The sequence below is a fragment of the Fundulus heteroclitus genome, chromosome 7 (assembly GCF_011125445.2).
Source record: "Fundulus heteroclitus isolate FHET01 chromosome 7, MU-UCD_Fhet_4.1, whole genome shotgun sequence".
NCBI classification, from domain to species: Eukaryota; Metazoa; Chordata; class Actinopteri; order Cyprinodontiformes; family Fundulidae; genus Fundulus; species Fundulus heteroclitus.
This window is the reverse complement of record NC_046367.1, coordinates 27006918-27023284: the sequence shown is the minus strand read 5'-3', so window position 1 is coordinate 27023284 and position 16367 is coordinate 27006918. Positions and strand designations below refer to the sequence as shown.

The window sequence follows — 16367 nt, the reverse complement described above, 5'->3', positions numbered from 1 at the left end:
TAATTTCACATCACTTCGAAGACTGCAAAACTTTAATAGGCTTGAAAATATTTATTCCACTTGCTACAAAATTATATTTATTCATGTAGACCACTTTACTAAAAAAATAAATAAAATACACACATCACCCTGTTTACCTTATAGAAAATATACTCTAGGATTTATAATGACAACTTTTCAGGAAAATTTAATATACCACCTGAGGATTACAATTTCATAATTGTTTGGTCATATTACTAAAAAATCAAAATAGCGCGAAAAGTTGTTTAAAGTGCATCTCAGGATATCTATCAGATAAGAGCTGGTAATATTCAACATGCACGCAAGAGTTTAAACAATGGCATCCTGTTACAGACGATCTACGGTGATGTGCAATAAAGTATGCATGTAGGAAAGTGCAAATGTAGAAGTTGTGCGTGTCTTTTGACGGCTATGCGTTGTGCTTTAGCAAATGGCTGGCTCCTCCACGGCTTGTGCTCCCTCTGTGACAGCCTTCATGCACTTTGCCATGGTCTGGGACGCTCTGCTTATGGGATCTGCGGGTACAAATTTAAAGCAGATTTCACATTGGCATCACTGCCAGAAAGAAAAATAACAGCTTAGTCTAAATAAAAAATTACAGCACCTGTGACATGATATTTAAAAAAAAAAAAAACAACAAAATAAATAAATTCAATGCTAAAATCACTCATATGATAAAAGGCCACTTAACCTGAGCTTACACTAACTCTTATGTTCACATCTTCAGAATAAATGGCAGCCCAAATATATCCGATAGTCTTGTCTGCTTTATTTAACATTAATAAAAACATTTCCCAAACATTCTTCAGATGGCATCTGGGTTTGGCCATCCCCCATACACACACCCAGTAAAGATGTATAAAATCCCTTAAACAAATTTGATTGCATTAACAGAAGAAGATAGTTTTTTTTTCTTTTACTATTTTTGTGAAATGAAAAAACATATTCAGTTTACAGGAAGAAGAGAACAAAACCCTCCTGTTATCTCAAGGATCCCATGCACTCAGACAAAATTCCCAGAGTCCCTTGGGAAAAAACAAACAAACAGGCCCACAACATCACAGATCCTCCACCATACTTAGCAGTGGCAATGGGGTCTTTTCCACTAATCTTCCTTCGTTTTCTGCCAAACTCACATGGAGCATTTGAAACCGCAAAGACTAAAATCTTAGGCTTATCTGACCAAAGCACACAATTGAAGTTTAAGTCACTGTGGCTTAAACTGATTGTAGGACAGTGACACTGTTTCACTGTTTGACATGTATAGTACTGAATGGCTGTTATGGAGACTGTTAGTGATCCTAAAATGCAGATCTTTGCTGCAGTTATTTACAGAGAAGCTTGATCATAATTTATAACATAATTTTCCATCCTGCCCAGTGTGCATGGTGCCAAAATAAATATGGATCCTCATTTTATCTATTAGCTGATAGAACCGGGCCACAGTATTACAGGAAGTCACGGATTACTGATCAGAAGTTGCTAGAAACTCTGATCAACCTGTAAAAAAGTTTAGTTACTGAGGCGCTTCAATTCCATTAATCTATTTAACCTTGTGACAGTGGTCATTGGATTGTGTTTTTCTGCATTTTCCAGAGTGAGATTGTGCTGCTGCAATGAAAGATGAATTTATTGAAATGTTTTTTACACAACGTTATCTATTATATAACTATTATTTGTCATACATTTATCCCTCTGACATTAAAGCTTGTAATCCAGATTTCTTTGTTGCAAATTGTATAAAAAGCATATAAATTCCATGGAGCAAAAGACGTATTAATGTATTCTGACTCTATAGGAAAATCACAATAAAATATACAAGTATTAGATTAAAAACAGACATTTAATATATGGTCACCATAATGTAAACTTCTCCAAATAACTCACATTTTAGTACAATTTGTTTCTCTCTAGTTCTGTTTGAAAGATCTCTTTAGATAAGCCTGGCAAACCCAATGCAAACACTAATAATACTAAAAATATTACATTAACTGGCAGTGATTCAAAAGTTATCACTTCATTCTATGTCTCCAGTTTTAGGTCAGTTAGGGTTAATTATTTCATAAATGGCAGAATAGTGAGAGATTGTTTTGATATTAGTCTTATAATTTGTTAAAATTATTTTTAAACCTGTGTTTTCCTGGGTGTTTGGCCCATTCCTCCTAACGGGACTGGTGTCAATGAGTCAGCTTAGAAGGCCAATTAGCTGGAACACCTTTTAAGCCCCGCCCACACATTTAGGGACATAAAGGACTGAGATCAAGGCTTTGTGATAACAACTCCAAAAGACTGAATCGCAGAACCTATTTTCTCGGTATGCTTAGCTACATAAGTCCCATTTCCATCCAAGCTTCACCTTTCCTGGCTGATGTCTTTGTAGACTCCTCATCAAGTCATTTAGTTTGTAACGCGCACCAGTCCCTCCTTGAGCAAGACATCTAAGTAACACGTTGCTGCCACTACCGTGCTTCACAGTTGTTTTCAGGCTTGCGAGCTTCCCTTTATTCTCCCAACCTAATGGTGGTCATACGGCCTAACACTTCAACTTTAGCTTCATTAGACCACTGGCCTTGTCTCAGAGAATTAAGTTCTTTGAGTGCAATATTTTAACATTTTACATTTGCACATAATTGTTAGAGCTAATGAATGTGGCACCTTCGTGTATCTAAACTTGTACCCAGGGATGAAAGCCTGTTCTTGATATGTCTCCTGCCTTCAAATACAGCCACCAATTAACTCAGATAGTCAGATCGGAAGCTTACATAGCCAAATTCTCTCTCGTTATTCTGGCTTTTGGCAAGTAAAAACTATTTTGGTAATCCCTGAGGACCTAAAAGTGGAACAGTTTAGTTAAAACTAATGTTAGGATCTGGTTTCAGTCGGGTATAATTCTTCACAATAGACCCACCTGTCATGTAAAAGTCCTTCACGGTGAGCTGTGGAGGAACTAAAGGTTCCGTGAGGACAGCCTGGTTCACTGCCTGAAACAGATAGGACAGATATCACTAGCGTCAAATAGGAACGCGTGACGTAAACTGCGATAGGTCGCCACACGGCCGGATGTATTATGGTTTGCTGCCTGTCTGCGATGGACTGAAATCATAATGGGGAAGATAACTGCTGACCTTGGAGAGCTCATTAGCCTGCTTAAAATAGTTGGCCTCCTCGATTTCATCGTATCGAACCAGATTGGGGGAAACCTCGGCCAGTCTGTTACGCACTTCATCAAGACTGTCATACGGCAGAGTCACCCCAGCCAGCTTTGAAGGAGAAAAGATATTACACACAGGAATTATCTTTATTTGTAACAGTATGCTTGTTCTTTTTGCCATACTTCACCTCTGATATGGCTCTGATGATCCTCCAGTCCTCCCTGGCCATGCCTGGAGGAGTCACAGCCACTTTGGTCTGCTGGGCACGTCCCTCGGTGTTCACATACGTGGCAGATTTTTCTGTATACGCAGCTCCAGGGAGTATGATATCGGCCGTTGGGGCACCTACATCACCATGGTGGCCTGGGCAATAATAAAGAAAGCTAGAATGATGTAAGCCTGACTTTTTTCTTCTTTGATATGCAGCTTCTTGCAAAAATATTCATATTTGAACTTGCAACCACAAATTTCACTGTACGTTGTTGGGATTTTATTTGATAGCCCAACACAAAGTAGTGCCTAACTGTGAAGTGAAAAGATAATTAAATATTATTTTACATTTTTCACAAAGCTAAAGTTAGAAAACCGCGGCCTGACTTTGCCATCTGCACTGCTTACTCTAAAATCCAGTAAGATAACACCAACCCCACCCAGGCCTGGCTGTCCACAGCATCTGGCAGCCCAGGAAAGTAGACCATTTATTTATCAGAGAAGCTGCTAAGAGGCCCATGGTAACTCTGGAGGAGCTGCAGAGACCCACAGCTCAGCATGTGGGGACACAGCACACCTCTGTTCACAAAAAGCATAGAGCCAGAGCTACAATGGGGTGGCTGAGACACCCCGGTCCAGTCAACTTAACCTAATTGGGAATCGACGGTAAGATTTGACGATTAATAACTAAAACATTCAGCAAAGAAAAAACGGTCGAACATTTCAGCTCACTTATGATGAGGGAAACAATTATTTCACTCAGATTTTGCTACTGATAAAATATTTCCGTTCACGTACACGGACCGCAGTCTGATATGTGCTAGAAAAGGCCTGATTTCAGTATTATAAACCTTATTTGATTACCCGTGTTTTGCGTGTATTTCTGCAGGGGGATGATTTGTCAAAATCAAAACTAAACTTAAGTGTGTGCAGTAACAGAGCCTCTGCTGCTGGTAAGTAAAAAGAAAAAAAGATTACCTTGGTAAATTATCAGGCTGCCCTTTGCGAGGTCTTGGCGAGTGATACAGCCGGCATCGGCCCCGAGTAAGAACAACACTTTAGGCGGGTTCTTCCTGATGGTCTCAACACCTGGCCTGTACCCAAGATCGAGTGCTGCCACTTGACTGGCAACCCTGATGACACGACCAAAAAACGGCCCATAATTACTAAGTCAGTCTGGGAAAATGTACTGTTAGGGAGAGTTCTCTTAGACTTTTACCTATGAAGCACGTTGAGTATCTTCCAGGTTTCCTGCAGGCCACTGCTGACACGAGCATTCTGAGCAATCGCCGACACAGCAGCCATTATCGCCGCCCCGTCCGCTCCCTGCAGGCAGCTGCTGCCGGCTACAACAACAGGGTGCTTGGCTTGAGCCAAAACCTGCGAGAGCAGCCAAAAGCCATAAAACTGGAAAGAAACGCCTGATGTTTGGGAACATCGGTAGCCGTTTATAACCCAAGGCTCACCTGGGCGAACGGGTGAGCTCCTGAAGCTATTTCCTTCAGGATCTTGGCAGACTCCCCGAGATGATCGTATGTGTAACTTAGGTCCACTTTCTTGCCCACCAGAGCTACGTGCAGCTCATTGTGCAGCCAGCTGTCATATTGAAGCGCGGTTATTTACCGTTTCCAGACAAAAGGCCAAATGTGGGCGGCTTATTTACCTTTTTCTGATGCGTGCGTTAAAGAGAGGAGCCTCATAGCGAGGGTTCGTGCCCACCAGCAGGAGCACATCAGCTTCTTCGAGGCGAGCAATGCTGGTGTTGAGCAGATAGTTTGAACGCAGATCAGACCTAAAATATTAAAGGAGGGGAGGGGGGGGGGGGGGATCAGCACAGTCCACAATGGGTTTGTATCACTGTTTTGTTTCCATCTTACCCAGATCCAGCCATGGGAAATACCTCCTCGGTGCAGAGGTTATCGCTATTCAAACGGTTCAGCAAGTCTTTCAGGGAAACCAGAGCCTCTGCGTCCGCCAGACCTCCGACAACAGCGGCAACCTCGCTTCCTTCCACGCTTTGCAACTGTCCAGACAGAGCTTGTTATTTCTCACTGCCTTGACAATGGCCCGAAGCAATAAAACTGTGAATCACTGACCGCTCCAGCCACTCGGGTCAGCGCGTCCTCCCACGATGTAGCGACCAAGTCCCCAGACTGGTTTTTCACCATCGGCTGAGTCAGCCTCTGTCTCTTCAGGCCATCATACGCAAACCTTTCAAAAGTTAAAGGATGATGCAAATATCCTCTGTGAGTGCTCAAATCTGTTCCTAAGACGTAGAGGCGCCTCAATAAGGAACAAACCTGGTTTTGTCAGAGATCCATTCCTCGTTTATATCCTCGTGAAGACGGGGTAAAATTCTCATCACTTCCCCGCCGCGGGTGCTCACCACTATGTTACTCCCCACAGCATCCAGAACGTCAATGGATTCGGTCTTCCTGTGGGGAAAAAAAAAGGCAAATTTAAACAGAGTATAGACACCCATTACTGACCCTTACTGCAAAGTTAACAAAACACATGAAGAACCGTCTAAAAACCTGGTCTCCCAAGGACGGGCGGTGAAAGCGTAAGGTTTGGATGTCAGGGCCCCCACTGGACAAATGTCAATTACGTTGCCAGATAACTCCGACATGAACATCTTCTCCACGTAAGTGCCGATCTGCAGGTCGTTGCCTCTGCCCGTGGTGCCAAGATCCTCCACACCTGCGATCTCACTGGCAAAGCTGCAGAAGCCACACAAGGAATGTAGGTGTATCTAATCGTTCCGTTCATCCTAAATGAACATTTAACCTCAAAGTCTGACTCACCGCACACAGCGAGTGCACTGGATACAGCGGGTCATGATGGTTTTTATAAGGGGACCAATGTTTTTATCTTCCACGGCCCTTTTGCCCTCCATGAAGCGGCTCCGGTCGCTGCCAAACTGCATGGACTGGTCCTACACACACACACACACACACACACACATTTGTTAATGATAATAACTAAATACTATGTCTTGGATTTTAGATATTAAGCTAAGATGTTAAGGTTTCTACAATGGCTTTCCTGTGTCTTTCAGGGCTCATCTTAAAGTTCTTCAAATGGTTTACAACTTAAATTTTCTTAGTGTTAAATATTTGTCTCATTTACCTTTGAAAATTTTTTTTTTTACAGACTTCTTGAGTTTTTTTTCGGTCATACTTAAAGGTTTCAGGTCATTATATAAAATAGGTATTTACAATGACCTTTTAATATCAGACAAATATAACCTGAGTATATTCTAAATGTAATGTGGACTTTATTTATCGGGGGAAAAAAGCTCTGCTAAGCAAACTGGCCCAAATTGACAAAGTAATTCACCCTAACCACAAGTTGTGCCGCCATTGACAGCAATACTAGTGTTTGTAATGAGTCGTTTACATCGCTGAGGAGGGATTTTAGTCTTAATTGGGGATTTTTGGCGGAGAGTTTTCCAGCCGACTTAAGGTCCAGCCACAGCGTCTGAATCAGGTTCAGGTCCAGGTTTTAACTAGGCCACCCCAAAAACATTCATTATGTCGGGACCTGCTGGTGTTCTTTGGATCAACTTAACCCAAGTGAGCTGGAGCTTAAGGCCTTAAACAAAGTCGTGTAGCTCACCAAAATGTTTTTTGGCCAATGTGAGACCAGCCTTTGTGTTTTTTTATTTTTTATCAGCAGTTTTTTTTTTACCTCGGTTCAGTCTCCTTCTCACTGTTGCATCACAAACACCAAGGCGAGTGAGGCCTGCAGTGCTGCAGATGCAGTTCTAGGTCATTTTGTGACCTCCTGGATGAGAATATTGGTAGCCTGTCAAGTGCTGTAAAGGTTCACCCCAGTTCCATGTTCTCCATTTGAGCATAACGGCTCTCAATGTGGTTTACAGGAGCCCTACAGCCTTAGAAATGGCTTTGTAACCCTTTCCAGACTTATAGACGTTAGTCAGTTTGTTTCTCCTCTGCTTTTTAGGTTCTCTGTATCAAGACATGATGTGTTGCCGTTTGAGATCTTCTAGCCTACTTGATGTCGCCAGACAGGTTCTATTAAAGTGACTTCTTGGTTCTACAGGTCTGGCAGTAGTCAGACCTAGAGGTGACTGTTTTGTTGGCAATTGCCAATAAATTATTATTCAACAAGGCGGGTGAGTGTATTCTAGAGTCAGGCCCCGTTGGGTTGAATAACTTCTCTCTCAATAAACAAAACCCTAATTTGAAAATGAGGGTTTTGTTTTACTCTGGTTATCATTTGTCCAATATTAAAATGTGTCTTATCTGAAACGTTTAAGTCTGACAATAAAGCAAAAACAAAAGAAACCTGTAAAAAGGCAAATACTTCTTGGAAACCTCTGCACCTGTCGGATCCCCACAGATCAGCACATGCAGGTATTTTGTTAATCCCAAAAAAAAAAAGACAAAAACCCCACAGAGAGGCATCTTTTAGTCACAGCGGAACCGCCTTCCTGTTTTGAAGCAGCTTCCAAAGTTTTAAAGGCAAACTAAGTACATATCTCTTTTACAAAGCTTTTAATTGTTACTTGATTCTTTTCATTTGTCATGGTTTTGGGTTTATTTTTGGACTATTCTGGACTGTTTATTGTTTCATTGCTCTCAGCCACCAGTTATTCTTGCAGCCCAGTCCACTTCCAGCCTTCTGTCAGCGCCCAATCAGCTCAGTCCACTCCTCAGTTAATCAGTCAGACCAGCTCCACCTGCTGCCACTAATTAGGGCCACCTCTAATCACCTGTCCCTCTCACTACTTATACCTGTCTCAGCCAACCCGTCCCTGCCAGAACGTCTCATTTTTGTTTGCATCGCCTGTATGTCTCTCCCAGTTTTCGTGTGCTCAGCCTACCAGACCTCAGGATTTCTGCGAGTGATCTGCTCTCTCGAGTAAAGACTTCCAGCCTTCTGTCAGTCACTCACTCCATCATTTTCAATAAACTTTTAATACGTGCTCCGTGTCTGGTTTGAATATCAGGTTCACTGACTCAGTCATTAGAGTTACCTAACTTATTTGATTGTTTTTTTTTTGTTTTGTTTTTTTTTTACTTTTAAGTAAAATGTGTTATAGTTTAGCATTTTATATGCTCCTAATTGTTTAGCTATTTATTTTATTCCATTTGTGTTTAGTTCATCCCCTTTATTTTTAATGTTCTCTTATGTATTGATATTCATTAACTTTACCCTATTTAATGTGATTTTTTTTGTGCTAAAATCATTTATTTTGTCAGATTTATTTTGCCTTTTTGTTATTTACTCGCTCACTGCAAAAAGAGAGCTAAAAATAAGTAAAATGTTCTTGAAATGAGTGTATTTGTCCTCAATTTGAGCAGGTAAATAAGATTATTTGCCAATGGGATGAGTATTTTTACCCCTAAAATAAGATAATTAGATATACTTCACTTGAAATAAGATGATAGACATAAATTGTTCCTATTTTAAGTGCAAAAATCCTATTCCATTGGCAAATAATCTTATTTACCTGCTCAAATCAAGGAAAAATACTCTCATTTCAAGAAATAATTTCTTATTTTGAGTTCTATTTTTGCAGTGTTCTGTATTTGACCATATCACTAGTCTTCATTCTAGAGCAGTTCTGGTTGATGCAGCGTTTCGTTAGTTGCTACAGCAATCTACAACTCTGTACGTCTCACTGGTGGGTTTATATGCATGTGGACGGGGAAGGAGGTTTGTTTGCGTGTGTGCCTTAATTTCTGTGAAACTGTGTGGTACATTGCATGAAAAGTGCTTACCTGGAGATCACATTCACCTCCTTGGTCACAGATTGGACAATCCAGAGGGTGGTTAGCCAGCAGGAACTCCATAACACCCTCTCTGTGTAAAATCCACCAAAATAACAGGTTATTGGGGACTCTAAAGTGTGTTTTTCTGTTAGATGGAGCTCAAATCTCACAAACTAAGAGTCAGGAAAAACATTCCTGAAATAGGACCGAGTTAAGATGAATAGAAAAACCTGCAAACTATAAACTAATTAATTTGTAAATCACTTTAATCCTACCTGGCCTTCCTTGTTTTGTCAGAGTTGGTTAGGATGTTCCAGCCTTTCATGACCGGCATGGCACAGGCTGCCACTGGCTGGAAGGTGAACAAACAAAGCATGTAAGCAGGTGCAGCCCTCACCCAGTTAAAAACAGAGCAGACGATCCGCGTAGCCCAAACAATACCTTGGGAACTTTCTCTATCTCCACAAGACACATCCGACAGTTTCCAGCAACTGACAAGCGCTCGTGGTAGCAGAAGCGGGGAATCTGCATCCCTGCCTTCTCGCATGCCTGCAACAGAATACAGCCAGCATCACCTCAGGTGAGGAGATAATCCAGAAGTGTCAAAGTCTGACCTTTAATTTGGGTTATTTATTCAGAGAGGGAACAAAAACCCATGTTAAGAAATAATTGCTCTCTTGCAAAAAAAAAAAAAGTTCTGATGTGTTAAAGTCCACGATGCCTTGCTAATAAGTACCTTCTCAGGTTGTTTAGATGACAAACATCATATATGCTGCAGGTACCTAAAAATTAACAGGGTGTTTTTCCAACATATTCATAATCATTCCACTCAAAGAAATCGGAGTCTGTGTCAGATCATATTTATATCCCAGGGAAACAAAAAGTCATCAATTAGTAATTAGGAGTTCCTAAAAACACCAATCAATTAAAAAAATAAAATGTCATATTAAAATGGTATTTTTTTAAAACCCAATCTAATCACACTTTATTAAAAAACTCCATTTAAATAATCTTGGTTTGATCTTACATAATCTGTGGATACAAAATTAGCTATTTTTACCAAAAAGGAATTTACAGTCATGAACCTAGAAAAACAGAAGGTTTAATTCCTCCTCCAGAACTGAGGGCTGCTGGGCTTAAGAAAGTACCTACATTTTAGCCAAAGGTGATTTAGTAATAATTACTTCTAACAGGGGGATTTTTTTTAGCTCACTGAATAAATGATCTCAAAGGCTGGATTTTTAAATTATGCTACAAGTGATTTTAACTATTTATATCCACCTTTTATTAGGACAGCGCTGATAGATCTGTGTCTGATTTTACCTGCAACACGGTGGTTCCTGGCTCCACCATGATGGGCTTCCCGTCCACAAACACCTCCAGCCGGTTACTGGCAGCCGCGGCTGCAGCGGTCGACGCTGCGCGAGCTTCAGGCACAGACATACATAATCTAATCATTTACATGTTGATTTGTGTTAGAATCATTCACCCAAACTAATAAATATCAAGTAAGGCCAATATTTTTGCTATGTATTCGTTGGCATGGCTGCTGACTTTGAAGTTTTCAAGCAGACAATAACTGGGACATTTTATTATTAGGTCGTAATTCTGCGAGGCAGCTTCATTCAAGCCTTAACAGGAAACCTAGTCTCAATCGGCCTCGGTACGTGACCACAGAATCAAAGTAGAGGAAATGTTGGTCACCATTGGGACTATTTTTACAAAGCTAATCTATATTGGAAGACACAGAAATGAACATGTCCATCCACTTGATGTTTAAACAAAGCAAACATGTTTTAAATGATCATCAAAACAAGTAAGTGACCACATGTCCAAATTTTTGCCTTCCACTTAACTTTCCATTAATTTGCTGGGATAAAATGCTCTGTGACCGGCCAGCTTCTTTAGCTATGAGTGTATCTTGTTGAATGTTTGAGACTCTGAGCATGTGGACAGCCGCAGGAGTCAATACTACAAGAGGCTTCTTGTCTGCACTTTTTCCTTCCACGACACTTTCTACTCATTTGGTTGTTACAGCAGTTTGGGAATAATCTGCTTTTTTGACCTTTTGCCACTAGGGGAGGGTGCCAATTACTTTTTGCTGGACAACTGTCGAGTCAGCAGTCTTTTCCATCATTTCAGCCAACATAATATTTTTGTAACAGAAATCTGTTGTCACATTGGTTTAAAGCAATATTCTAATTTTCAGATAAACCAATGGTTTACATTAGCTGTAAGCATTATCCAAAATGAACAGAAACAAACACTTAAAATATATTAATTAATGTGTAATTAAACTATATAACATAATTAAGTTTCAGCTTTTGCAGTAATTTACTGACATATTTACTCTTCGATAATATCCTAATTTATTGCGATACCCCTAAGAATGATACGTCAGCAAACTAACCCTCATGTAGGTTGGTTTATAATCCTGCCTGTAATCCAGCAATGGGGCAAACTAACAAGGCATTCGACTATTTTCTTTCCTGGGCACAGCAGACAAATGGCTGTTATGCAAGAACCCCGGCCCCACCTTGTACGAGCTGTAACCGAGGCAGGGTCAACTAATCATTTCATGAAGTGGCATATTGTTACCATTGTGAGCAGCAGCCGTGCCTCCCTTAACGATAGCTGCTGGGAAAAGACTGCGATTCACAACAGGCAAACGCAGCATGCTGGAAGAAACACAGAAACACGACATCTTATCATTGGGAACTAAATCTACCCATCAATAGAAAGAGAGATTTATATACCCTGTGTGAGAATATACAATACTCCAAAGCTGAGTGGGTGAGCCTCCACCATGTGGCTCCCATAAACAAGCGCAGAAGAAATGTGAAGGACTGAAACTGGCGTTATAATAACAGTCCAGGGATGTCAAAGTTAGCTCACCTTGGACAGAATTAAAATTAAACACAGAAATATATAAATGCCCCAATAAATGAACCACTACACTTAAAATGTACCAATTAATTAAAAAATAATAATAATAATATTATGTTTGTCAATATGTCTTTGTTAAAATTGTATCATTTATACACTTTACCAGGGTTTTCCCCCAGAAAATGGGGTAATCCTGGCGGTAGGTGGTGGGTTCCAGGGAGAGGGGGGCGAGTAAAGCCTCACGGCCTGCCTGATTTATAATACGGTGGTGGAAACCCTGCTTTACCACATGTAATGTTCCAACTTAACTGAACTTCACATTTAATTTCTCTATTTCTGTCCAACACATTATTTATTTAAGCATTTGATTATAACTTTACTGATTAGTGTTTTTCTTTTACTTACAGATGCATTTGCCATGTCACTCTTGTAAAAGAGGTCTCAATCTCAATGAGTTTCTTTAATTTTCCCCTTACATTTTCTGATTTGCTTTTCCCCAACAAGCCTTTTTTATTTCCATGTATTCTTTTAACATTTTCTTTGAGTGCAGATCGACTGTGCATGCTTCCGTTTAGTTTAGCAAAGTACTTATAGCGATGGAGACAACGGATCTGCACAGGGCTTCTGCAACTTCGTTATAATGGATCAATTGTGGAGGGGCTGACTGAACAAAGGACCGCTCACCTTTTTTGCATAATGAGGAAGAACTGCATAGGGAAAAATAAAAAAGGGGAACAAAAAATGTAAAAACAAAATGTAAATAAAAGGGATTGTGGTGGAAAAATAGAAGGGGGACATAAATGCATCTATTAGTAGAAGAAAAAACGAAAAAAAAAAAAACACATGTTGGCAGTAAATATAGAAGGTCAATTAGAAAACAAGTGGTAAAGTAAATGAATGATTTTAAACAAAAATGTTAAATACAAATCATTTTTTATTTTTTTATTAATTTGTAAATTTTAAGTACAAAATACAGCGGTTTATTTATTGAGCCGATTATATATTTCTGCTTTTATTTTTAATTCTGTTCGTCCCGGTACTCCGTAGCCAAGGCTAGCTAATTTTGGATTGAGGCTAACATGACATATTACGTCGCGACACGTCAGAAACGAACACGTCCAGTCCGCACATCATGAAATGGGCCATTTCATGATGTGCGTGTTATGACTATATAGTCGTGTTATGTCGTGTTATGACTATATAGTCATAACACGACAGTCCCCGTTTAAACAGAGAATTTACAGCTAAATGTCCCAAACACACGGATAACGTTGCTAACTATCCTGAGCTAATGCTAATGTTGTGCTAGCGCGCTACATTGTCATCCATGCGAGGAAACCGAAAATACAGCAGCTGAAGCTGAGTTTATGCCTCTGACGTCAAACCAAGTTTTTATGCCGTTACCTGCAGGGCGACTGAGATCAATTAGCCGAAGAAACGCAAATATGGCGAACGTCAACAAGCGTTATTTACATTAATGAACCACTTTTTTTTTTTAAAGCACATTTGTGAGGAGTTTATCTCCATTTAAATGATCGTTTTCTCACCTTGCAAGAGTTCTCATCGGGTCGCTTGCCTCGCAGACTGCCGACTGTCCTCTAATTCTGCTGCGTCACGGATTAAGTAATCCTGAAGCCTATACCATAATCCCCAAACAGGAGGGCGAGTTTTGCGTGTTTGCCTAACGGAGTACACCCATTGATCCGTCCATACCCGTTTATCCGTGGAGGGTCGCCTGGAGCTGGTGCCTATCTCCGGCGGTCACTGGGCCAGAGACGGGGTACACCCTGGAGGTCCGCCAGTCCATTACAGGACAACAGGACTAACACACACTCTTATCTAAAGGCAATTATTAAGAGAGACCAATTAGTCTAACAGCCAGAGGAGCCCGATAACCCACACATGCACACGGAGAACGTGCAAAATCCATGTAGAAAAGAGCCACGGCTGGGATTCGAACCCAGAACCTTCTAGCTGCAAGACTGTAGTGCTGCTGCTCCAGTGTGCACCCCTGGAGTACAGCTGTTTCTCAGTAAACCCAAAATATTATTTTATTATATTTTATTTATATTATATAAAATATTATATTATACAGACCAAAAACATTTTTGGACTGCAACAATGTTGGCCCACTGGAAGTATGTCCACGTATTGTACTGTATGTGCATGTATAATTCTAGTGGTGGATGCTTTTCTATAAAGTCCTGCAATCACCTGCAGCACTGACCAGGAGTTCAGCCAACACCAGCGGCTCCCAAAAATATCACTTTTTGTGGACTTCAAGTAACTTAGATTCTGTGCCTCTCCACTCTCGATGCTGTCAAGGCTGTGATTTTCCCTTTTGGTGGTTCACCTGTTTCTACCACAGTTTACCTTCCACACAACTTTCTACTGATACGCTTAGATACAACTCTCTGTGAACAGCCAGCTTCTTTATCAATGACCTTTTGTGGCTTGCTGTCATCAAACTCACTCCTTAGTTGGTTTGGATCTATGGTTGGACTCACGTCGAAGCTGAAAAATAAAACAATCTACTTTCTAACAAACACCTTAAGGTTGTAGCCCCAAACCTACTGTTACGTGGGATTCACTTAATATAAAAAAGTACCATGTGAAAACAAAGGTAACACCACAACATGATGCTGCCACCACTGTTTTTCACCTGATTAATTTGGGAGAAATATCATTTTTTTGTTATCTTCTTAATTGTCACACATTTACTCCAAATATTCAGCAGCAGATGAAGGCACAGGGTGGAAAAAATTGCATTATGGATTAAGACTTGACCTTTGAATGTTGAAATAACAGCAATAGCGTTCTTACAATAGTTACAACTTTATCTTAAGGATGCAAATGACTATAAATGTCAGCAGCATCCGAGTCAAATGGTGCATCAACAAAGTATTGGTATTTAAGGTGTGAAATTCTTTTCCTCTGGTACATTTGTTTGTTTTCCCACTTGAATTATACATAAGATATGTTTCATCACGGGCAGAAAAAAGTTTAAAATTGCTCTATCAAGGTCTGACAATTTAATATGGGTGTGTGCATTTTTGCCACTGTAGTGCTGACAAATCTGTGCTTATTTACCGTTTGAATACAGAAAACGCGAGATATGCATCATCATTTAAACTACAAGAGGCTATAATTGAAGGCAACCAGACTTTTGCTTCGCTTTTGTAAATACATGTCGACCCCTATTCAGGAGTCTTTGTCAGTTCTGGAGGCTCCCAGTTGAACCTGGAGTTTGGGAGCTGCTGTTCGTTTATGCACAGGCACATCATCACTGACTTGTTCTGTGGACAGTAATTAAAGCAGGGGCGGATTTAGGAAATTTGTGGCCCTAGGCAAAGAAAGGCATGGGGCCCTCTGAATTGTGAAGACAACACATAAAACAGACCCAATTTACAGATACAAAAATTTTAATAGAATAGATATACATTATTTTTTCTACCTTTTGTCCCTCTCTTATCCCCTTTCTTGTTGTTTTCCTCTATGTTTTCTTTTGTCCCTTTTTCTAGTAGACAAGCCATGATCTGCTTATCTGTTCTCCATTTTTTATTTGAATGAAATAATAGCTGGAAGTAAATCTGCCCCCGTCTCCATTTCTTGGCAAGATCCTTGTTCTTCACCTGGAGCGGTCCTCTCGGTACTATTGAGCAGCGTGCACGATCAGACAGCTGATTGGCCAGAGCTTCAGGAAGTACTGTACACTGTGCTGACTGCTTACCAGCAGAATGGATGATGCTGGACTGTCTCAGTCTGGTGGAACAACATCATTATAAAAGCCTGGCTGGATAATCGGGGCCCCAAGGAACTCGCCTAATGGTAAATCCGGCCCTGATTTAAAGTCCCTACTTTCAAGACAAATAAAGTACAGTATTAACCCTAAAGATCTTCCTTTGATGTAGCGTTTTAATTGGTTGCCATGGTTCAAAAGGTGAGAGATAAGAAATCCTTCGAAATACAGTCAGAAGTCTGAAATCCAAACCTATTTGAATAGATTAAAAGAATGTTATCCTGGTGAGAAATGAAGGACAGGTCGAGATTATTTTACAATGTTGTGAAGTCATATTGTTACATTGCGAGGCAATGTCTGATACAGCAATCTTTTTGCTTTTGGTAAACATTACAACAACGTTCATTTATTTCATAAAGCAAATCTTTTCATCTCGAACGTCACCAGGGACTTTTACCGAGGTACCAGAGATTCTCGTTAGTTAAAAACAGGAAAGAGGCTTTTTTCTTAAGCGTTTCCTGTCCATGTTTTCCTAGAAAGATAAAGTAGTGCCCTTCCGAGGACACGTTGATACACCGCAGCTGACCCCATTGTGATGCAACCCCTACCAGTTAGGGT

General features: G+C 40.4%; 1 protein-coding gene across 2 annotated transcripts; it reads right to left on the bottom strand.

Annotated features, from left to right (window-relative positions):
* Positions 1-16: 16 nt before the first annotated feature.
* On the bottom strand, positions 17-13966 carry LOC105932166 (NADH-ubiquinone oxidoreductase 75 kDa subunit, mitochondrial). 2 transcript variants are annotated; one of them, XM_012871196.3, is made up of 19 exons: positions 13558-13966; positions 11723-11802; positions 10448-10551; positions 9566-9673; positions 9400-9476; positions 9134-9215; positions 6188-6318; positions 5918-6103; positions 5684-5818; positions 5480-5594; positions 5261-5406; positions 5047-5175; positions 4850-4979; positions 4603-4763; positions 4362-4516; positions 3361-3536; positions 3147-3281; positions 2930-3002; positions 17-536 (listed from the first exon to the last, which is right to left on the bottom strand). In XM_012871196.3, the coding sequence occupies exons 1-19, from the start codon at positions 13572-13574 to the stop codon at positions 445-447; spliced, it is 2232 nt and encodes a 743-aa protein (XP_012726650.2). In that variant the 5' UTR covers positions 13575-13966; the 3' UTR covers positions 17-444. The 2 variants fall into 2 exon arrangements, with proteins under 2 accessions (XP_012726650.2, XP_021176624.2); XM_021320949.2 differs by lacking the exon at positions 11723-11802.
* Between the last annotated feature and the right edge of the window lie 2401 nt (positions 13967-16367).